Source organism: Stegostoma tigrinum, chromosome 16, assembly GCF_030684315.1.
Source record: "Stegostoma tigrinum isolate sSteTig4 chromosome 16, sSteTig4.hap1, whole genome shotgun sequence".
In the NCBI taxonomy this organism is placed as follows: domain Eukaryota; kingdom Metazoa; phylum Chordata; class Chondrichthyes; order Orectolobiformes; family Stegostomatidae; genus Stegostoma; species Stegostoma tigrinum.
This window is the reverse complement of record NC_081369.1, coordinates 63,206,169-63,221,541: the sequence shown is the minus strand read 5'-3', so window position 1 is coordinate 63,221,541 and position 15,373 is coordinate 63,206,169. Positions and strand designations below refer to the sequence as shown.

General features: G+C 44.6%; 1 protein-coding gene across 2 annotated transcripts in view; it reads right to left on the bottom strand.

The window, feature by feature from the left end:
• LOC125459760 (cadherin-5-like) overlaps window positions 1–15,373 on the bottom strand; it is a 53,693-nt gene that overhangs the window by 12,748 nt on the left and 25,572 nt on the right. Inside the window, exons 3-10 of one of the 2 annotated variants that reach the window (XM_048546574.2) lie at window positions 13,749–14,040; window positions 8,439–8,558; window positions 7,008–7,175; window positions 4,876–5,057; window positions 3,636–3,877; window positions 2,011–2,147; window positions 1,234–1,346; window positions 293–401 (exon numbers count right to left, since the gene is read on the bottom strand). In XM_048546574.2, coding sequence (XP_048402531.1) covers window positions 293–401; window positions 1,234–1,346; window positions 2,011–2,147; window positions 3,636–3,877; window positions 4,876–5,057; window positions 7,008–7,175; window positions 8,439–8,558; window positions 13,749–14,040 — 1,363 coding nt within the window. The remainder of the gene's footprint in view (window positions 1–292; window positions 402–1,233; window positions 1,347–2,010; window positions 2,148–3,635; window positions 3,878–4,875; window positions 5,058–7,007; window positions 7,176–8,438; window positions 8,559–13,748; window positions 14,041–15,373) is intronic. The other variant, XM_048546575.2, reaches the window with a different exon arrangement.

The window sequence follows — 15,373 nt, the reverse complement described above, 5'->3', positions numbered from 1 at the left end:
CAATCCCTGCTATTCAAATCTCTCATCTCGAGTGCTTTCAGAGCTTGTAGAGACCAATCTCTAGCCTCCTTATGAGTCAGTCACTGTGTATTACCAGTGGGTTTTATTTGTGTTGAATGTTATTATACAAAGTCCTTATTTCACTTTAACAAAGATTTATTGAGAGTGAAAACTTCTATTAAAATCAGACAGCTGGAATTTTGCTACATTTTTCGACACTCATTGACTGGCATTGCATGACGTAATTTCAGGTCCCTTTTCCCTTTTATATGATTCTGGTCTATTCACTTACTGCCGTTGTCCTTGACTGAGAAATTGCTGTCCTTCTCCGCTATCCTGAAATGAAATCTGACAGCCGGAGTAATTTCATCGAGATCAACAGCAGAGATCATTTGGATAACCTAGAGTCAATCCAAATCAATGACATAAACATTATTCCCAGCATCACATGGTGTACTCATATATACTATAGACAGTGTTACAGCCTGGATCACATGGTGTACTCATATATACTATAGACAGTGTTACAGCCCGGATCACACGGTGTACTCATATATACTATAGACAGTGTTACAGCCTGGATCACACGGTGTACTCATATATACTATAGACAGTGTTACAGCCTGGATCACTTGGTGTAGTCATATATACTATAGACAGTGTTACAGCCCGGATCACACGGTGTACTCATATATACTATAGACAGTGTTACAGCCCGGATCACTTGGTGTACTCATATATATTATAGACAGTGTTATAGCCCGGATCACACGGTGTACTCATATATACTATAGACAGTGTTATAGCCCGGATCACATGGTGTGTTCATATATTTATAGACAGTGTTATAGCCAGGATTACATGGTGTACTCATATAAACTATAGACATTATAGCCTGAATCACCCGTAGTGATATTTTAAAATATGAACAGTGTTATATCCAGTATCATGTAATATGTTAATATATACAATTGACAATGTTATATCTAGCTACAGATGGTAAATTAATACATGCTATGAACAGCATTATACACATTACCATATGGTATATTAATGCATACTATAGGCATTGTTATACCCTGTATCACACGGGCTGACACAATACTCAGCATCACGTGCTGCGTCAATATATATTATTATTCAGTGTCACATGGCGTAATATATTCTATAGGCAGTGTTATACGCGGTAGTGCCTTTTGTGTTAATATGCACTGTTGGCCAAAATCCACTCACCGTTCCAACTGCATCATCTTCACAGACATGGGGATTGTAATTTTCAGCCAAAGTTGGAGCATTATCATTTTCATCTAGCACTTTAATTGTGACTTGAGTATAGGATGTGAAATCTGTAAAACGGGGAATAATTTAAGTGATTGGTAACATTAGCAAGATGGAGAGGTGTAGGGAAGGAAATGAGGTGCTCAGTTACCACAGAACTGTAGGCTTCCAATGGTGGGGTGATGGAAAGCAGAGATACCCAAGAGGTTGGATTTCGGAATGTGGCGGTCTCAGATAGTTGTAGAGCTCAAGAAGGTAATGGGTGAGGCAAGGGCAGGGATCTGGGGATATTTGAAGAGAAGAATGAGGATTTTGGAATTACAGCTCATCAGACTGGACATCAATGCAGTGCAGCACGTGTCGGGATGTGTATGAACAGGAGGTGGGGTGGGTTAGATATGAACTGGAGAGGTTTGGATAAAGTGGGATACTGGCTAGGAGAGACCTGGAACAGTTCACAGAATCCTTACAGTGTGGAAGCAGGCCATTCAGCCCATAGAGTCCACACTGACCTTCTGAAGAGCATCCCACCCAGATCCAACCCCGTAGGCCCTATCCCTGTAACCATGCATTTCCCATGGCTAAACCACAGAGTCTGCACATCCCTGGACACCACAGGTCCTGGCGCTGTGAGGCAGCAGTGTTAGCCACTGAGCTACTGTGCTGTCCCTTAAGTGATGGTGACAGTTGAGTCGAGTATGAAGGCCTTTGCAGGCAGGAGTAGAGACTTACTGCTTTTACCAGCTTCATGGCCTGCCACTGTGATGTTGTGCCATGCAACGTCTTCCCGATCCAGCTCCACTCTGGTTTTAATCATTCCGTTTTCTTTCCCAATTGTAAAAAATTCTGTCCCATCTATTAATGAGAACCTGGAGGCACAGATGTGTTTCCAAACAACACAAAATTACAATGCTGAACGCATAATACTTACTTAAATACTACAAATTATTTCAAACTTTTGAGACTAAACACATGAAATAACAACATAAAGCATCAAGAGCGTCAGACGGAATTGAATCGAAGGGTTCAGTGGGTTTATACGTAGAATAACAGGTACCCGGGAGTGACTTACAGATTGGAATCTATCAAAGGGTTTAGGGGGAGTTATCTATGCATTAGCATACTCCTGGGAATGGGTTACAGACTGGAATCTAATCAAGGGGCTCGGGTTGTTTTATATAGAGAATAACAGATACCCAGGAGTGGTTTACAGAGTGGAATCTAATCAAGGGGTTCAGGATGGTTTATATATGGAATAACAGATAGTTGGGGGGTGGGTTACAAACTGGAATCTAATCGAGGGGTGTGGGGTGGTTTAAGTTACATTCCCTACAGTGTGGAAACAGGCCCTTCAGCCCAACGAGTCCACACCACCCCTTGAAGCATCCCACCCAGACCCATCCCCCTATAACCCAAACACCCCTGAAGACAATGGGCAATTTTGCATGGCCGATCCACCTAGCCTGCACTTATTTGGTCTGTGGGAGGAAACCGGAGCACCCGGAGGAAACCCACGCAGACACGGGGAGAATGTGCAAACTGCACACAGACAGTCGCCCGAGGCTAGAATCGAACCCCGGTCCCTGGCACTGTGAGGCTGCAGTGAGCCACCGTGCCGCCCCGAACGGCCTCCTCCTGTACCGTTACGACGTGGAATAACAGATACCTGGGAGTGAATTACAGACTGGAATCTAATTGAGGGGTTCTGGGAGGCTTAAAAATTGAGTAACATATACCCACGAGTCGGTTGCAGACTTGAATCTGATCAAGAGGTTCAGGGGATTTATGGAAGGAGGGTGATGTGACCAAAAAACCTTTTCACAGAGCCAGTAGGCAGGGTCTGGAATGCACTGCCTGGGAATGTGGTGGGCGGGGGGGAGGCGATTGAATTGAGGCATTCAAGAGGCTTCTGGAATGATTATCTGGATAGAAATGGTGTGCAGGCGTCTGGGGAACAGGCAGGAGGTTGACGCTAGGGAATGAGGCTCATTTGAAGAGCCTGCGCAGGCATGATGGGCCGAACGGCCTCCTCCTGTACCGTTACAAATCCCGTGAATTTACAGCACCTTTGTTCTCTCAGGTACACTGCAATGTACGGAGTAAAACAAGTCTCATCTTCTGCCCTCTCCGCCTTTCATTCTGCTCCCAACTCACTTAAACTCATGCCAAACTAGCTTCCTGTTCAAATGGGAACTGATGGCCCTGTGTCTCCACCTGCCCCATTCTGTTTGTGACCTGCTGAGTTATCCCTGAACCTTTCCTTTCCCGAATTCCAGCGCCTGATGTATTGTTCCCGTTTTCCCCAAAGTGAAGTTCCCATGCTTATCCAAGGTGATGGACCCAGCTGGACTCCTTACCAGATGCTGTTTTTGGCCTGGTCCGGATCTTTAGCTAAAACTCTCCCGACAGAGGTGTTAGCGGGCCGGTTTTCACTGACGGTGAACGCGTAGTCAGCTCGGCTGAACACCGGAGGCTCATCCACATCCAGCACATCAATGACAACCACGGCTTTCGTCTTGTACGTCTTCCCCTTCACTAAGGTGGGGTTTTCTGCTTCCAATTCAATCCTGTGCTGTCGCTGCCTTTCAAAGTCCAGACGCTGTTCCAATGCAAAGACAGACAGCAACTAGCAGCGTTAAGCTGGTTTGGAAGTTAGCAGGAACGAACTGGCAGGACAAGGGACAAATTCGATACCCCCGAACCCTCAATACCACATCCACATTCCCAGCCCATCCAGTGTCCACACTCCCGTCCTCACCGCAACCTCCCCGACGCACTTCAACATTGAGAGACTTCTCTGTGCAGTGTGGCCTTTGCTTCTACATGATCGGTGCTTTTTGCAGGTAAGTCGCTTCTGAAACAAAAAAACAGAAGTCGCTGGAAAAGCTCAGCAGGTCTGGCAGCATCTGCGAAGCAAAAGAAAAGTCACGGTTTCTCGTGACTCTACCGCAGAACTCTTCCTCAGCTTTTCCAGCAACTTCTGCTTTTCTCCCCCTGATTTCCAGCATCCGCAGTTCCTACGTTGCTTCTGGGATCGTGTGTGTGTCTGGATGAGACGGAGTGCCTCAGTTGAGTGTGTCAGCGAGCGGTGATAGTTTCATGGTCGTCATTACTGAGACTAGCTTTCAATTCCTAAATTATTTTTGAGAAGAATTTGTTGAATTTAAGTTTCACTAATCACCCCTTTTGGGGTTTGAACTTGTACCACCAGAGTCATTAGCCTCTGCATCACTCGTCCAGTGACATAACCACTGCATCGCCTCTAACAGCACCTTCCAAATACACACTCTGTATCAGCTCGAGGGACATGAACAGCAGATACATGGGAACGTCAACAGCTTCATGTTCCTCTCCAAGCCACCCACCATCCTGACTTGGAAATACAAATTCCTTCAGCCTGGCTGGGTCAAAATCCCTCCAATTAGGGAATTCCCTCCCAAAGGGCTGTCTACGTCTATCTACAGCATGTTGGCTGCAGCATTTCAAGAAGGCAGCTCACCGCCACCTTCTGGGGAGTTCAGCAACAAATGCTGTCCTTCCCAGTGATGCCCCCATACAATGAAAAATTAAAAGACAATACAGTAAACATCAACTTACCTTCTTTATTGTTATAACACCTTCTTGCGTACGTGGGTCTGTTTTGATGTCAAACATACTGTTGCGACTGACAATTGTGTACAATATTTTTGCATTCTCTCCTTCATCCAGGTCCTTGGCTTTCACTCGATTTACTGTACTTCCAATTGTGGCATCCTCTAAAACCGAATAGTTGTATTGACCTGCAGGTAGAGTAAAACTCACATTCAGCTTGGGTAGGAGCTTACTGCAAAGATAATACTGTGCTGTATTTATGAGATTGATTCCAGGCCAATCAGGTCTGTACCTTTCAAACAGTTCCATGACATGGAAAGTTGCCACCCAGGTTGACGGGGCTGTTAAGAAGGCACACAGTGTTTTAGCCTTTATTAATAGAGGGATCGAGTTCCAGAACCAAGAGGTTATGCTGCAGCTGTACAAAACTCTGGTGCGGCCACACTTGGAGTATTGCGTACAGTTCTGGTCACCGCATTATAAGAAGGATGTGGAAGCTTTGGAAAGGGTGCAGAGGAGATTTACTAGGATGTTGCCTGGTATGGAGGGAAGGTCTTACGAGGAAAGGCTGAGGGACTTGATGCTGTTTTCGTTAGAGAGAAGAAGGTTGAGAGGTGACTTAATTGAAACATATAAAATAATCAGAGGGTTAGATAGGGTGGATAGGGAGAGCCTTTTTCCTAGGATGGCGACGGCGAGCACGGGGCGGGGGGGCATAGCTTTAAATTGAGGGGTGGAAGATAGAGGACAGTTGTCAGAGGTGGTTTCTTTACTCAGAGAGTAGTAAGGGAATGGAACACTTTGCCTGCAACGGTAGTAGATTCGCCAACTTTAGGTACATTTAAGTCGTCATTGGATGAGCATATGGACGTACATGGAACAGTGTAGGTTAGATGGGCTTGAGATCAGTATGACAGGTCGGCACAACATCGAAGGCTGAAGGGCCTGTACCGTGCTGTAATGTTCTATGTTCTATGTTCTATGTTCTAACATATCATGTCCCAGTACAAAATAGCCCACTTGACTTCAGGCACAGTCTCTCAGCAATGCAGTCAGTGATGGATGTGCATTGTACAGTAACATCAGTCAGCACAGAGCCCAGACTGTGTGTATTATAGTCTTGAAAGTAGTTAGTGCTGTAAATAAACTTCAAGATATCCATCACATAAGAACCTGACACTTTGTAGCATATATTAAAAGGGCCATCTTTTAGAAAGCTGTAAATCTGAGGATACTAATAGTGTACAAACTGATCAGTGGTTCGGGTAATTCAGATACACTCCTTTCTGAGGGGCGGCCACCGGACCTGAAATGTTAACTCTGTTTTCTCCTTCACAGATGTTCCCTCTATTAATAAAAGCTAAAACACTGTATGCCTTCTTAACAGCCCTGTCAACCTGGGTGGCAACTTTCAAGGATTTGTGTAACAGATGGAAGCTACTTTGTTTTGCCAAACTGCTATTACTCTGAGTCCTTTGTATCTCTAGCACATCCTTAACTTAGACTAAGTCTGTCTCAAAATCAGTCATTTTGTCAACTCTTTGTTTATAATATGTCATCATACGTCATACTGTGCACAGCTCCTTAGTACAGTGTTTCTTCCAAGTCTCTGTTGTAGGATTTTCACTCTGTTTTCTGCTGAATTACCTGATCATTTTCATCATCATCAGCATCATCATTATTGTGTTGACTTCCAATTATACTGTACATTCCACAGGCATTTAAAAGAAATTATGAACTTTCTGAACTTCAGCTTAAGAATTATTGTAGTATATGATTGTACTCCTTCCTTCTCTCTTATATACGATTCCCCCTTAAATGTGTCTCTATCTTTCAAATATTGGAGTAAGACCATTTGGCCTGAAATGTGGAATCTTGTTTTTTGCACAAAGGTTGGTAGAAATTTGCAATTCTACTTCCTAAAGCCTGTGCACTACAAGGAGCTAATTAGTGATTTCAAGCGAGGTTAATAGAGTTTTGTTGGATTGAATGTGTCAGGGTTTTGTAACCAAGGTATGCAAATGGCTCTGTCATACAGATCAGCTCCGATCATCTCAAATGGCAGAGCAGGCATACGGTAATGAATAGTTTACTGCTGCTTATAAGTCTCCACATTAATGAATGTGATGGGATCTTACTGTGTGGGAAGTAGGGTGCATTGTCATTGATGTCAGTCAGAGAGATGTATACTGTCACAGTTGAGCTCATTCCTCCTTGATCAAGACCCATGTCCTTGGCTTGGACGATGATCTGATAGTCTTTCTTCCTCTCCCTGTCCAGATTAGGGTTCACAACGCGTATGATTCCTATAAATAAAGAGAAGAATAACATTTGTTATTTGAGGTGCTGTTGGTGTTTGGTTGGTTTGTGATGCAGAGTGATGCCAACAGCATGGTTCAATTCCCATTACTGGCTAAGGTTACCATGAAGAACGCTCCTTCTCAATCTCTCTTCTCACCTGAGGCATGGTGGCCCTCTGATTAAATAACCACCAGTCACCTCTCTCTCTCTCTCTCTCCAATTAGAGAACAGCACTGTGGCTTAAGTAAGACTATGGTGACGCAACAACAAATGCCATTATAAGTGAGATTTATCACAGGCAAACTTTATAAAGGAAACCAGGCTTACAAAGATATCTCAGCCTTTCCACATCTCCAGGAAATGGCCCATATAATAGGTCAGGTTAAAGTGGAGTCACTGTTACACACTCCAGATCTCACATGTAATTGGTTTTAATGAAGTTGGTCGTGAGATGAATATTGACCGGGGCACTCGGGAGATTCCCCTTGCTCTGTTTCAAAGTAGTGACTGTGGAATATTTTACATGCTGCCCTGAGAGAGTGAACGGAGTATCATCTTAATGTCTCACATGAAAGGAGGTACATCTGACAGTGCAGCAGCCCTTCAGTTATACTGTAGGAGACTGAGCCTGGATTATGAACTCAAGTGAGACTCAGGAGGTATGACAAACATACGAACATGCCAACAAGGAGCAGGAATAGACCATTCATCCACTTGAGTCTGCTCTGCCATTCACTAAGATCAAAGCTTACGCCAACAAAAAGATGTCCCATTTATTCCTACTCTCTGCTTCCTATGGCTAGCCAACTTTCTGTGCATACCGATATGCTGCGCCCTACTTCATGCACTGATATTGTCTGCAATATCTAATGCATGCACTTTAATGCCTGTTAACAATGGCATAAATGATCACATTGCCTTTTTTTCTTGGTGATAAATATCAGTGAAAATATTTGGACACTGGGGATTACTCTCCCGCTCCCCTGTGAAATTTTCTGTGAATGCCTCATCCAAAGACAGAGAACAAAACTGTCAAAAAGGAAAAATTAGAATGGGAACCCCTGAAATGAATGAGGGTGCATTTGCTACTTGGTTGAATGCTAAATATGCTGATGGCCTTTTGCTACCGCTCGTTCTCCTTTCCCCTATCCAGTGCAAATGGCAGCGGCTGTTTTAGTCTGACTCTGTCCTGTGTCTCTGAAGAAGGCTGATTTCATCCCCAGCAATTCAAGTCAGTGGGATTGGAACGGATCACAGGCATTGCTTACCCGTCATCGGATCAATGGAGAAAGTCTTCTCATTGCTCAGAATCTTGTAGGTCACTTCTGTGTGTTTGCCAACGGTTGGGTCGTCCGGATCATGAGCACTAACAGTGAGAATGGAAGTTCCTGCAGCGGAGGAACAAAGGCACAAAACAGAAAAGTCACAAGTTAGTAAGTAACTCACTCATACCCTACACTGTTCCTAATATTTGGAGAGGAATGGGTTAATATTTGTTTGGTTCGGAGGAGTGCTTGGTCACTCCAGTCCCACTGCTCCATGGGTCCCATGTTACCAAAAGTTAAGCTAATGCTTTTCATTGTTTACTGTGTCTGATTGTAAAACTCTTACAATGCAAACAAACTCCAATTATCATTCTAGCTTTCTCTCATACTAGGTTTGAAAATAATCTAGAAATGCTGACAAGTTAATCACTAAAATCTATGATACACTAAAATTCACATTCCGCCTGTTTCTGTTCCAAATTCTAAAATAATTGGTATTAATGTAGATATAAATCATACAATTGCAATCAGAGATAATGGGAACTGCAGATGCTGGAGAATCCAAGATAACAAAGTGTAGGGCTGGATGAACACAGCAGGCCCAGCAGCATCTCAGGAGCACAAAAGCTGACGTTTCGGGCCTAGACCCTTCATTCTTTTTTCTGATGAAGGGTCTAGGCCTGAAACATCAGCTTTTGTGATCCTCTGATGCTGCTTGGCCTGCTGTGTTCATCCAGCCCCACACTTTGTTATCATAAATCATACACCTTACATAATGGCTTCAAATAACCATTGGCAGTTCTAAAGTAAAATTTTAGATAATTCACTGAAAGATGCTGGCTTCACAATACGACCAGATCATCACATCATCTGCAAGCTTGCTTAGAAGCAGAAAGGTGTAAAAACTATAACTGGACTGATGACAAAGAATCATAACATAGATAAAAACCAAAAGAACTGCAGATGCTGTAAATCAGAAATGAAAACAGAAGTCGCTGGAGATAGTAAGAACTGCCGATGCTGGAGTCAGAGACAACACAGTTAGAACTGGAGGAACACAGCAGGCCAGGCAGTGTCAGAGGAGCAGGAAAGTTGACGTTTCGGGTCAGGGCACGTCTTCAGAAATGGGGGAGGGGGAAGGCAGCTCAGAAATAAGTAGAGCAATGAGGGGTGGGGCTGCAGAACGAAGGTGGGATGGTGATAGGCAAGTGCAGGTAGGGAGCGGTGAGGATTGGTCAGTGACATGGGAGGAGTGGATAGGTGGGAGTGAAGATGGACTGGTTGTATCAGGTCAAGGAGGGAGGGATGAGAGGGAGGGTTGGACATGAGATAAGGCCGAGGGTGGGGAGATTTTAAAACTGGTGAATTCCATGTTTAGGCTTTTGGGCTGTAGGGTCCCAAGGCGGAATATGAGATGCTGCTCCTCCAGACTGCGGGTGGCATCATTGTGACACTGGAGGAGGCCCAGGATGGACATGTCACCCAGGGAGTGGGAGGGGGAGTTAAAATGGTTGGCAACCATGAGATGTTGTCGTTTGTTGCGTACAGAGTGCAGATGTTCTACAAAATGGTCTCCAAGTCTAGGCTTGGTCTCACCGATGTAGAGGAGGCCACATCAGAAGCAATGGATGCAGTAGACCAAGTTGATGGATCTGCAGGTGAACCTCTGTCTAATGTGGAAGTTTTGTTGTTGCCTTGAATGGTGTAGGGGCAGGTGTAGCACTTCCTGCAGCTGTAGGGAAAGCGGGTGGTGGGACAAGTGGGGAGCGTGTAGCAGACGAGGGACCCCTGGAGAGACTGGTCCCTATGAAAGGCAGATAGAGGTGGGGAGGGAAATATATCTTTGGTTGTGGGGTTGGATTGCAGGTGGCGGAATTGACGGAGAATGATACGCTGGATACGGAGGTTGGTGGGGTGATATGTGAGGACGGGCGGATTGTGCCTTCGTTTTTGTTGGGGGCAGGGGACATGAGAGCCGAGGTGTGGGGAACGAAAGAGATGCAGTTGAGAGCATTTTCGATCACCAGAGGGGGAGGCTATGGTCCTTGAGATAGGAGGACATCTGGGATGTTCGGGAGTGGAATGCCCCATTTTGGGAGCAGACATGGTGGAGGTGGAGGAACTGGGAGTAGGGTATCGCATTCTTGCAGGAAGGTGGGTGAGAGGAGGTGTAGCTGTGTGAGTTGGTGGATTTGAAGTAGATATCAGTTTCGAGGCGGTCACCAGAGATAGAGACGGAGAGGCCCAGGAAGGGGAGAGAGGTATCAGAGATGGTCCAGGTGAACTCGAGGTTGGGGTGAAAGGTGTTAGTAAAGTTGATGAACTGTTCAAGCATCTCATGGGAGCACAAGGCAGCGCCGAAATAGTCATCGATGTAGCGGAGGAAGAGGTGGGGGATGGTGTTGTCAGCAGGTCTGGTGGCATCTGTGGGGGGAAATCAGAGTTAATGTTTCAGATTGAGTGACCCTTCTTCAGAACTGATGATAGCTTGGAAAATGTCAGATAGGGTGGAGGGAAGGGTTAAGGAGTAAACAATAGGTGGGGATAGAGTCCAAAGAGAGAGAAGAGCAGTTGGATGTACAAACGAGTGAATGATGATCCTGCAAGGAGGGTGAATCGTTGTTAATGGTGACTGTTTGTATCTAACAATGGGTTGTGTGATAACAAGGCCTGGTGTGTAGGGGTTGGGGTAAGGACATGGGAGATCTCAAGCCCTCAGGTTGTTGAACTTGGCATTGAGGGGTCTTTTTTGCAGACAGAAATCATAATATAGAATTGACCTTGCTGGATGATACCAGTAATCGTCAGCCTTTCACCAGGAAAATTGTTCATGCGTAAGAGGCTCAACTTCCTTCACTACATCCTAAGTTCAAATCCAGCCTCATCTGAGATCTCAAACAAATAAGATAACAGAGACACCAACTGTCTAGATAATCCTATCATTGGCATTGAGCAAAGATATTAATACCTGGATAAAAGGAGCGGACAATACAATGAAGATACAGTCACTCAGCAAACACAACAGCTGTCAGACATCACATATGATCTTCAAAGAACAAGGAACAAAGAAAATTAAAGTGCAGGAACAGGCCCTTCAGCCCTCCAAAGCTGTGCTGATCCAGATCCTCTATCTAAACCTGTCGCCTATTTTCCAAGGATCTGCATCCCTTTACTCCCTGCCCATTCATGTGTCTATCTAGATACATCTTAAATGATGCTTTCATGCCCGCCTCTACCACCTCCGCTGGCAACGCGTTCCAGGCAACCATCACCCTCTGTGTAAAGAACTTTTCACGCATATCTCCCTTAAACATTTCCCCTCTCACCTTGAACTCATGACCCCTAGTAACTGAATCCCCCACTCTGGGAAAAAGCTTCTTACTATCCACCCTGTCTATACTTCTCATGATTTGTAGACTTCAGTCAGGTCCCCCCCATAACCTCTGTCTTTCTAATGTAAATAATCCTAATCTATTCAACCTCTCTTCATAGCTAGCACCCTCCATACCAGGCAACATCCTGGTGAACCTCCTCTGCACCCTCTCCAAAGCATCCACATCCTTTTGGTAACGTGGCGCCCAGAACTGTACAGAGAGGAGAGGCAAAAAGGCTCAGATATTACTGGAGCCCGAAGGAAAGAATCATTCCTGTGAAACTGTGATAGATTCTGCATCAACTACCTCCAGTGGTACTGGAATCTGAGTACTGAACATCGACCACCACCTGTGAGCAGGAATACTATCAACCAGGGCAGGAAGAGTGGCCAAGAGACCAGCCACGCTGAGCCTGTCATGTTAGGACTTTAGGGGAGAGATGGCGGGAATGTAAACAGTTACAAGGTCATGAGACGATCATCTGGGATTACTTTTGGAGGGAGATGCAGAGGAATAAGTTAAATGTAACTGTGAAGAAGATAGTGAGATAAACATGGGGCCTGGAAAAAAACGTCAATCTGGGAGGATGGAGTAAAATATGTTTCTCAGACAGCAGGTCTTGGCTGTGATTGTTGTGAAAAACATTGTTCATTACATCCTGTTTTAAAGTCTCTCACAGAGAGAGAGACATTTCGATCATTCAAAACTCACAGAACAACCCCAAGCCTATATTAACAAAGAACTTCCAATGTTTTTGTGTAACATTTCTCTCTTCCCCATTTTTATGAAAGCATTAACCTATTTATAAGAAAGAGGTTGATATCCTCCTCAGAGGGAAAAGGAATGCCACAGGAAACTTATGCATTAGTCCTTCAGTATCCCAGACAACCTCAGTCTGCTGCTTGCAGTCAATGCTGTTGTCTGTGACCTGGTTTTTCGGTTTCTTAGTTAGTACATACAAGAAGCTGCAGCTAAAACCAATGTTGTAATGCAAATATCTAAGAACATTGATAAAAATGACAATCACTCATATTCATGCTAAGCACTAAGGGATTGCAATTCTGTAGGGGGGCAATGAATGGAGTGCCACAGGAGACAACTGATGGAGCCAGGACCTGGCTAACATTAATGACAGGCTGCGAAATAGCCTCCACCCCACACGATAGAGGGACAGGGGAATTCACATGCTCACAGCAGACACTGGCATCTGTGAGGGAGCTTTAGGAGTAGGTATTCATATCCCATCCCACACTGCCACTGACCTTGGCAAGTTTAATGGGGACAGTGTAGAAGTGAGATTTCCTTTGTATCCATCCTCATGCTGTAACTGCCTGGGGAGATTTTGATGGGTTAGTGTACAGGGAGCTTTACTCTGTATCTCACCCCGTGCTGTCTCTGTCCTGGGAGTGTTTGACGGGGGACAGTGTCGAGGGAGTTTACTCTGGATCTAACTCAGTGCTGTCCCTGTCCTTGGAGTGTTTGAAGGGGGCGGGGGACAGTGTAGACAGAGCTTTACTCTGTAACTAACTCCATGCTGTCCCTCTGTATCAAACCCCAATCTATTCCCTGTGCTGGGAGCGTTTGATGTGGGGACAGTGTGGAGAGAGCTTTACTCTGTATCTAACCCCGTGCTATCCCTGTCCTGGGAGTGTTTAATGGGGACAGTGTAGACAAAGCTTTATTTGTATCTGACCTCATGCTGTCCCTGTCCTCGGAATGTTTGACAGGGACAGTGTAGAGGGAGCTTTACTCTGTGTCTAACCTGTGTTGTCCCTGTCCTTGAAGGGTTTGATGGCAGACAGTGCAGAAAAAGCTTTATTCTGTAGCTAACCCCGTGCTGTACCTGTATGGGGAATGTTTTGTTGAGATGTAGAGCGGGGTTTATGGTATATCTGACCTCTGTTTAACTCAATGTTGACTCAAGTTGCTTTGTTCTTACCTGTGCTGGACATCTCAGGAACAGTTCCATTAAATGGATCTTTTGTAAATATTGGTGCATTGTCATTCAGGTCCAGAACATTAATAGTAAAGTTTGTCGAAGGACCCACTTGCTTCTTAGACTTTATGTCCATCACAAATCCTTCTAGTTTGTAACGATCCTTCTTTTCTCGATCCAACTCTCTGAACACGATAATGTTTCCAGTGTCGGGATTCACCTTAAATATCGTGCCTACGCCCTCACCACGTAGCTCATATTTCGTTTTTCCCAACTCGTGTCTTCCTGATTCTATCTGGAAAGTAAAATAGACATATTTCACCATTAAACATGCAAATATTCAGGATTCTATTCCCCAGTTGTGAGATGTCAGCATCCAGCACAAGGGAAATCCCATTGACAATACACACCCACCCAATCACACAGCAGCCCCTCCCCCATGCTCAATGGTGGCTCTCAATCTGACATGTTGCAATGTTAAAATTAGCACCATTGTTTGTAAATTCCTCCCTAGAGAGAGAGAGAGAGAGAGGGCAACATGAAGAGTGCAGTTAACATTTTGCTCCTGTAACTTAAGAATCACAAGCAGATTGGTCCATGTGTATTATGGATTCACAAGCCTATAAAAAGATGTTAAATTGGGCCTATTTCTATACAGAGGCAAAGAGGTATGATATTTAGCACTTCAATGCTGTAACATTTGATGAGCACATGGCTGATCTGGTCATCAAAACTGCATTTTCCTCTCTGTAACCTTCAATGTTCTTGTCTACCAAATATCCAACCCAGCCAGGAGTGGATTCAAAGACCCAGCCTTCACTGGAGAAGAGAATTCTTACGAGATCAAAAATGGCCACTTATCTCTGCCTTAAACAGAAGGCCCCTTATACTTAAACAGCATCCTTTAGTTTTAGTCCCTCCCCCATGGAGAGATGTCCTTTCGGCATCCCTCCTATCCAGCACCTCAGAATCTGTTATATTGCAGTTAGATCATCTCTTATTTTTGCAAACGCTAAAGGATACGGGGCGAACTGGCATGGTGGCTCAGTGATCAGCACTGCTGCCTCACAGTGCCAGAGACCTGGGTTTGTTTCTAGCCATGGGTGTCTGTGTGGATTTTGCAACCTGCTCCTCGTGTGGGTATCTGCTGGGTGCTCCAGTTTCGTCCTGCAGTCCAAAGATGTCCAGCTTATGTCAATTTACCATGCTAAATTGCCTGTGGTGTCTAAATTGTTTGGATTAGCCACAGGAAATGCAGCGTTACAGGGAAAGGGTAGGGGATTGTGTCTGGGTGGGATGCTCTTTGGAGGAATGGTGTGGACTTGTTGGGCCAAATGGTTGGTTTCCACTGTCGGGATTCTAAGCATTTCTGTGTGAGATAATCTCTTCATCCCAGGAATGAGTTAAGTGAGCACTCTTGGAACTGTTTTTAAAACAATTATACCATATTTTTTAAATGAGGAGATATAAACTGTATGAAGTATTCCAGTAGAAATACAGCAAAATGCCCTTACATCTATGTCCCAATCACCTTGTAATAAACACTAACATTCTATTTGTCTTCCCATTCACTTGATGAACCTACAATTCATAAATCAACAATACCCAGATTCCTCTGCGCTGTTGAT